General features: G+C 45.2%; 1 protein-coding gene across 1 annotated transcript; it reads right to left on the bottom strand.

Annotated features, from left to right (window-relative positions):
* Positions 1-297: 297 nt before the first annotated feature.
* On the bottom strand, positions 298-7,959 carry LOC129729292 (uncharacterized). The gene is made up of 5 exons (XM_055687802.1): positions 7,667-7,959; positions 7,436-7,596; positions 6,991-7,119; positions 6,556-6,914; positions 298-798 (listed from the first exon to the last, which is right to left on the bottom strand). The coding sequence occupies exons 1-5, from the start codon at positions 7,957-7,959 to the stop codon at positions 298-300; spliced, it is 1,443 nt and encodes a 480-aa protein (XP_055543777.1).
* Positions 7,960-8,868: the final 909 nt, after the last annotated feature.

Here is an 8,868-nt window from a genome sequence, read left to right as displayed (position 1 = left end):
ATATATTCATGTTTATGCTGCAGGTGAAGAAAAGAACAATTTTTCGAAACAAATTACTATTGACGTGAACTGCATAATGTGCAAACTCGTTGCTGTTAAATACAAAACGAAAATTGTTTTCGTTCCTCCTATTCACACTCTAGACATGGAAAAACAGTAAGTTTTAGAGAAGTTGACGTTCAAATTTATAAATATATTTCTTATATATAAATATGTGTAATCCAATCGAATGAAAAGGAATACAAAATTGTACAGAAGGCCTTTAAAATTACACACTCGAAAAAAGTTCCATCTAATTTAATTGATCAAAACTTCGACACGAGATGCCATGTCAATATCCATATGCGAATCTTCATCTGACTCTTCGTGGTCAGTTGAATCAGCTGTAATATTATCAATCAGTCCATCACCATCCTCGACATCGTCAACTACAGCAGCATCAATTGACTCTTGGTTAGAATGATCGCCTTTCACTCGTGTGCGGCGACACGTGGATCTGCGCAACTGCTTACTAGAAGACCTTGCTTTCGAGTAGCGGAAAAGTCGATTCTTGCAAAATGATTCCGATTTAATTCTCGTATACGTTGGGTCACCGATGCTTTCTATTGCAAAGAGAAGTTGTAGAACATTGGCAAATTCGCGAAAACCTCTTTTTGACTTATTTCCTCGGTTGATTCCGGTCCAAGTAAAATTATTCCAAAACGGTCGTGTGAAAAGACAGTCCACAATAATATAGCATGCAGAATCACCTTTTTCGTAGTAACTAGTAGGGGGAATAATTTTTGTGAAATATTTGATCTGAAACATAAATCACATTTCTATAACTCCGCCAGTTACGATTCTCTTGGTTCAGTTTAGCCTTTACGAGTAGACTTGAATTATTGAGAACTGTAGCAGAGGGTCCAAAGCCCCTGTAAAGGAGGATGGTTGCAACAGCTCTTAACCATGGCTGTTGCGTAAAATCCAATGGTTAAAACCCCTAAGCTAAGGTGTTATGCGACCCGTGCCGATGGATGACGTGGTGGGGGGGTTTTAAGAAATACCCAGCCTCTAACGGAGCCTGTGGAGTACCAGGGCACCCTTCACAGTAATTAGCCCTTACTGCATCACGCGGGTCACTGATGCAGCGGACTCTTCTTTACCCAGCGACTCGTGGGAATTTTATGAACGACAAAACTTCACAAAATTCGGCCACCGGCAGCCTTTCTTTGCCGGAACCCATGGACTCATCGGAGCGTAGTCCAATAAAAACAAACGCACCGGGCAGAACGGAGGAGATGGAGCATGAGGATGATTTCAACCTCGACAGCGAATCGCTGGACGGAGGACCCTCGGCTTCATCCTTAATCCTACTTTCTCCACAAGGGAATGACTAAAGTCAAATGGACTTAGTTCCCGGTCCACAGACAAGGCCCGATGACGAAGGGAAACCCGAATCATCGGCACCCCTTGTCAAGCGACTTTCAAATGCGCAAAGGCGGCGACTGAGCAAAAATCTTCGCTCCGGTCTCTCGTACGAAGAAGCCAGGAAGCTGGCCCTCCTTCCAACAGAGCAGCCTGCTCAATCGAACCAAGTTGCCGTCAAGCGACAGCGGTCGGACGACTTGGTGTCACCAAACACCAGTACTAAGTGTCCACAGCCTAAAAAACTGCGGAACGGCACTGGTTTGGGGTCATCGGGTTCGAAGCCGCTCCCGAAGGCCACATATAGGGACATGGTGGGAGCTATAAGCCTTGCGGTTACTTCTGCTACCCACCCCAGCTCCCTACTCACAACGGACCAGCTTCAGGCTGTCCAGACCTCCATCCTCGATCACATTGCGGACCAGGAAAATCCAACCACCAAGCCCAAGTTTAACGGTTGCCATCTGAAAAATGGCTTCCTGCAACTTGCCTGTGCCGACAACGACACAGTGCAGTGGTTGGAAAGCACAACTTCGTGTATACCACATGAAGGATCTGCCGAAGGCCAGACGGTATGTCGGTTACTTCGCGGACAGTGCGAACTCTCCGGACGAGAAGATTCTTCGTTCACTCCAGAATCAGAGCGACCATCTCTCTACCAAAATGTGGCGAGTCTGTAACCGCAAATTGGTAAAGACCTTGGTCGAACTAGTTCTGGATATTGACGAAGAATCGGCCAAACTCGTTGAGAGTAGAAATTATGAACTGCACTACGGTTTCGGCAAAGCACGCATCCGAAAGGTAAGCGGAAGGCCGAACGTCACAGGCGGAAAAGACTCCGTCGCAATGTCAGTGAAGGTACGTGCGGGTAACTCCTCCGGGAGTACTCTGCCACCACCCAGGCAAAACGATCCTGCGAATGGGCTAAAGGTTCGCGAGGGAAACTCCTCCGGGAGTGCCCCACAACCACCCAAACGCAACCCTGCGATTGGGAAGGTACGCGCAGGATGCTCCCCCGTGAGTGCCCTGTCACCACCCAAAAAACGCAACCCCGCGGCTGCTCGGACGGTTCCGCCGAAGACTCGCAAGAGTGTGAAGCATCAACCACCGAAAAGTCGCACCCCCCGGAGTCAAAAACCGCCACAGTGTGCGCGACGACCTTCTGTTGCCAATCGACTGCTGCAACCGAAGCCGAACAGTGAGGAAGAGCAACTTCCATCAACCAGCCAAACCGCTGTTGGCAGCCGTCAGCCAATACCAGGATCATCTTCCGATCCGGACAGAGACGGCAACTTCACTGCAAAGTGAGCAGCCTTCGCTGCGTGCAAGCGAATCTCCATCACGCAAAAGGCGCCTCGGGTGTTCTTTGCAGGAGATTCGCCAAAGATCAGCTAGCGGCTGCTTTCATCCAGGAGCCGTGGATCAACGAATCCAAAGTTCTCGGACTTAACGCTCCTAACGGTAGGTTAATCTACTGTGACACGCAGTCCAAACCAAGGACTGCAATTCTGCTAAATAGAGAACTAAAATTTTTACCTATTACAGAATTTATCCAACGCGACGTCATTGCCGTCACGGTTGAAGTACCGACAACCAGAGGAAAGCAGGAAATGGTTGTCGCGTCGGCCTACTTCCCGGGCGACCAAGGTGATATACCGCCACCCGAAGTTGCTGCGCTCGTGCGGTACTGCAAGGCCATCAACAAGCCGTTTCTGATCGGCTGCGATGCCAACGCTCACCACACGATCTGGGGCAGCTCGGACACCAACACCAGGGGTGAGTACCTACTTGAATACCTTACTTCTAACGATGTCAATGTATGTAATGTAGAGAATAACCCCACGTTTATCAACGCTATTAGACAGGAGGTCCTTGATCTCACTCTGTGTAGCGCCTCTATTTCTGAAAGGAATAAAAATTGGCATGTCTCCGATGAAACTAGTTTGTCGGACCACAGACACATCGTTTTTAATATAGAGGCTAACCCTCTGAAAAGAGAGCTGTTCAGAAATCCTAAGAATACAAATTGGGAATCCTTTAAGGAACGCCTGATCGATTCACGAACTTTCAGTTACAGCAACATTCGAAATTCTGTTGACCTGAATTCGGCAGCAAATGATCTACAAAACAGAATCATGGATGCTTTCGACGCTAACTGTCCACTAACACAGCGGTCAGTATGCCGTGACGTACCCTGGTGGAATGATCAACTTAGTGACCTTCGTCGGGAAACTAGGCGGTTGTTCAACAGGGCAAAAGTCACGTCTAACTGGGACGACTACAGGGCGTCCCTCACTAAATACAACGCCGAGCTACGCAAGGCTAAACGGAAATCCAGAGTTAGTTTCTGTGAAAGAATCCAAACTCTGCCGGAAGCTACGCGGCTCCAAAAGGCGATGTCCAAAGACCATACTAACGGTTTAGGACAGGTGAGGAAAGAGGATGGATGCCTCACTGTCACTACCAAGGAAACGCTGGAGGTTCTTATAAACACCCACTTTCCTGGATCGACAGAGACCGAAGAACTGAATAGTGATGGGTCGCGGCAGGACAATTCGAGACATATGGCGTCTCAGGAGTCCATCCTGCTGGCCCGTCGACTGTTCACGGAAGCTTCAATAGGTTGGGCTCTAAGCTCATTCGACCCTATGAAGTCTCCTGGTCCAGACGGCATACTACCCATCTTTCTACAAAAATCGGCCGCAGTTATCATGTCCGAACTCATCAACCTCTTCAGAGCCAGCTTTATCCTGGGCCATATTCCGGCTAACTGGCTGAAGGTGAAGGTAGTGTTTATCCCCAAAGTTGGAAGAAAGGACAAAACCCTACCTAAAACTTTCAGACCCATAAGTCTGACTTCATCGCTTCTCAAGTTGATGGAGAAAATAATGGATAAATATATCCGTGATGAGTTTCTTAAAGACTCCCCGCTGAACAGGAACCAACATGCCTATCAAAGCGGCAAGTCAACAGAAACTGCTCTTCACAGCTTAGTGACGTTGATTGAAAAGTCCCTAAGTTATCAGGAGACGGCGCTATGTGCCTTTCTTGATATTGAAGGGGCCTTCGATAACACGTCCTTTGCATCAATCGATACGGCTCTTTCTCATAAGGGAATCGACCAAACTTCAAGGAACTGGATACACGCAATGCTCTCTAGCAGAGTGATCACAGCAACCTTGGGAGATTCGTCTGTAACAATGTCAGTGATCAAGGGGTGTCCGCAAGGAGGAGTTCTCTCGCCCTTGTTATGGTCACTAGTTGTCGACGCACTTCTCAACAAGCTTTCACAGCTTGGTTACGAGGTCATTGGATACGCCGATGACATCGTCCTCATCGTCAGAGGTAAAGATGACGCAACTCTGTCGAGCCGAATGCAAACGGCTCTGAATACCACCATGTCATGGTGTTTACAGGAGGGTCTAAACATAAACCCCTTAAAAACAGTCCTAATTCCATTCGGCAGACGAAGGACGATCTCCATCACTCCTCCAATACTGAGTGGAGTTAGACTGGGCTTCAGCAATGAAGTCAAATATCTCGGAATTATTTTGGACAAGAAACTGAACTGGTCTGCACAACTGGATCATGCCGCTAAGAAAGCGATCTCAGCGATCTGGGCCTGCAGAACTCTGTTCGGTAAGACCTGGGGACTAAAACCAGACTTGGCACTCTGGTCTTACAAGACCATTGCCCGACCAAGAATCACCTATGCTGCCCTAGTGTGGTGGCCTAAGGTGAACGAAGTGACTGCGCAAGCCAAACTCAAAAAAGTTCAAAGACTTGCATGTCTTTCGGTTACCAGCGCTATGCGAACAACTCCAACTGCAGCCATGGAAGCTATGCTTTGCCTACTACCTCTACATCTTCATGTGAAAAAGGAAGCAGAGCTTGGCGCTCTAAGGTTGCAAAGGAGGAAAACCATACTTGAAGGGGACCAAATCGGCCACCTTCGCATACTTAGGGAGTTCAAACTAACTCCGCTATTAACCACAGTCTCCGACTGGATGGACGTTAGGTCCAACATGGATATTCCATATAGAGTGATTGAAACAAACCGCTCTATGTGGAACAATGGAGGGCCTAATCTTCCACCTGGCATCGTCAATTTTTATACGGACGGCTCGAAAATGGGATCCCTAACGGGATCTGGTATATACGGACCCGGTATCAGGGAAACGTTTTCCCTGGGCAAATGGCCCACCGTTTTTCAAGCAGAGGTATATGCCATATATATCTGCGCAAAAATATGTCTGCAACGCAACTACAGACATGCGAAAATCGGTATATTCTCGGACAGTCAAGCAGCACTACTAGCACTTAAGTCCGTCAAATGCGCTTCCAAACTTGTTTGGGAATGCATTGAAACTCTACGGGAACTTTCCCGACAGAATTCAGTTTTTCTGTTTTGGGTGCCCGGACACTGCGGAGTCGAGGGTAATGAACACGCTGACTACCTAGCAAGACAGGGATCAGCTCAGCGGTTTATTGGTCCCGAGCCGTTTCTGGGTACGTCCATTTCCGCTATCAAAAGCGAACTATTAACTTGGGAAAGGCTAGAAATAGTATCCCAATGGCAACAGGCACAGGGTTGTAGACAAGGCAAACAGTTTATCTATCCGAACCCTGGAACCGCCAGAAAGCTACTTAGTCTAAATCGTAGTGACCTACGGATAATCACGGGACTCCTCACCGGACACTGTCCCGCTTTTTATCATTTAAAGAAAATCGGCGTAGTGTTGAACGACACCTGCCGATTCTGCAAATCTGAACCAGAGAGTTCAGAGCATTTGCTTTGCTCTTGCGAAGCTCTTGCTTCCTCTAGGTACAACTTCTTAGGAAGTTACCTTTTAACTCCATACCAAGCATGGAGCTCCAATCCCAAGCAGGTCATTAGTTTCATCAACTATGTTGTACCTAATTGGGGTACAGGTTTACAACAAAACAGTTCTACTCCATCAATGAGTACGAACAATCCGTAACCTGTGCACAGCAATCGGGGCCCGCCACAAAAGACAATCAGCAAGAATGTCGCAGTGGCATTTTAGTACCCAGTGCCCTTCAGGCATACAGAGAAAAAAAAAAATAATAAATCACATTTAGTTGATGCCTAAATGAAAATAAAAGCAAATCTTAAAGCTTAAAACTTACGTATTCCTCAAATACATGTTCGTTGGCCAACATTTTATTGAAGTTGATTAAGTCGTCCTTGTCGTTTATGTGTCTATGTTCTTCAACTGAATTCCCTGCTTGTGGCTTAGATTCATCTCTACAATCCATATGGAGCATTGTAGCAAAACGCGGGAAGCTTTTGTCCAAACAATCTTCAACCACTTGTCGAATCGATGTTTTAATGCCCTCGATAATATCTAGCTTCATTTGAATCATTTCGTTCCTCATATCCGTCACTTCAGTCCTCAAGGTGGTTACTGCAGAGCCCAGCTCTGTTATGTTGGACTTCAACGATGTCACAACGCTTGTTATTTCGCCTAACGAATCTACAGGGTTGCCTGAAATCACGAAATAACGTACACGTGAATATTCGTAATAGGTAAAAATAAAAAAACACAAAGCATTCATATGTACCTAGTTCTCCTGCGGCTCCAGAATTGTTTGACGGTGGGTTGATGTAAATGATGTTCTCATCAGTCAGAAATATAGACTGAAATGCCGGTTGATCATCTGAAAGCTCTAATAGAGCGGCCGAAGTCACATCTATAAAAAATATATGATAATAGGCGTGTGTTTGCAAAATTTGGAAATAAAGGGTGACAAATATGGCGTCCAGCAGCAAAAGGAGCTATATTTACGTACAGCAGATATTTTTAACGTCCAGCAGATAGTTTTCACGAATTTATAGTAAATATCAGAATATTATGACAGTAGTTAACGTGATTTTCGCGTGCTGGTATCACACTGGGAGAGGGAGTTGATAATTGAGAATATTTTCCTTTAGAATTGGCCTTTCCTTCCTTGTTTTGTGAATTCAAATGGGGTTGTGAATGTTGTGGCATAATAATGCTACAGGTACCAGGACCACCTGGATCCAGTGATTGCTCAGTTTGGATTGATATGGTAGGTTTGGCCAATCCCATTGGCCGAGTATCGAAATCCTTCGTTTGCAGTATATGACGAGGTGGTTCGTTTTTTTTCAGTTCCAGGAATCTGTCCCTGATGCGATAGTGTTTGCAACTGGATCATTTTGTTATAATCTTTAGGAGGGCGTGATTCAATCTTCTGATTTCTCCGGTGCTTCAGTAACTTCCGCTTAGCTTCGATGTCCGATACTTCCTGCTTAAGTAGGTCTTCAGCAGCAGCTTCCGCGGCTTGTAGGCTTTTATATTTACGACCCATAATGGCAGGAATCTTTTTTGTGGAACCATGAAATTCAATTCCACCAGTACGCAGCTTCTCCAGCTTGTCGTTGGAGGGAAGCTTAGGCCACATCAGATAGCCGTCGTGCATCCACGAAACTGGAACAGCCAGGACACGCAGCTGCTGCTTCTCGAAAAATTGAGCCACAGCAAACATCTGCGAACAACTCGGATCAATCATACTATTTTACATCATATCTTTGTTGGAAACTCACCTTTAATTGTTGTTGATAGCAGTAAATTCACTTATTTCATTCAAACATCGACACCGTTTTTTCTTCGAACGACCATGAAAGTTCAATCTGAATGTAAACAATGAGTATTCCCGCAGAAAGTTACAAACTAACTCGCACTGCGAAATCCAATTAGATTCTTGCTTTACGATGTCTCGTAGTCATTTATGCGATGAAATTAGAAAGTTATTGCCAAAATATATGGATTTCGGACAACGAGACCATGGAGGAGTGGAAAGAATGATGCTTTGATAATTCAAGAGTTCGAGGTTCGAGTCCGGATACATACATACATTACAGCGTGTGTTCTCACAGGAAACAGAAAGGTAATAAATTAAAGACTGACATTTGCAATTTCCTGGAATAGCAATAAATAGGGAAATGTATGAAATAGCAACAGATAAATAGTAATTGCTACGGTTCGCTGTTTTTTTTAAATAGTAATTGCTACGGTTCGCTGTTTTTTTTTTTAATTTTTAAGGCATGATTTTGGTCGCATAATGTTCTAAACTAAAACGCAGTAATGTATGGCGAACATCGCATAAATATCTGAAATAATTTGCTAACGCTGACTTGTAAGGTCGCATTAAGTAATAAACAAACCCGAATTGTATATTCAAGCATCACTTATAGTTTCGTTTCAAATCGCAAACATGAAGTTGTGAAGTCGCATTGAATAATGAAACAACTCGAAAGCTTTAACAGTTAATGTCGTATTTAAGAACTTTTTTCATCGTAAAAGTTTCTTGATGTTTCAGGAATGCATGTATATCGCCTCCACTTTTGCGCGTACAAGGACCGTTCGCAGCATCTTGTGCGATGTAACTATCACGTAGAAATGTACGTATAATGCAATG

The sequence above is a fragment of the Wyeomyia smithii genome, chromosome 3 (genome assembly GCF_029784165.1).
Source record: "Wyeomyia smithii strain HCP4-BCI-WySm-NY-G18 chromosome 3, ASM2978416v1, whole genome shotgun sequence".
In the NCBI taxonomy this organism is placed as follows: domain Eukaryota; kingdom Metazoa; phylum Arthropoda; class Insecta; order Diptera; family Culicidae; genus Wyeomyia; species Wyeomyia smithii.
The sequence above is the reverse complement of the archived record's forward strand: the minus strand, read 5'-3'. Positions and strand labels throughout refer to the sequence as shown.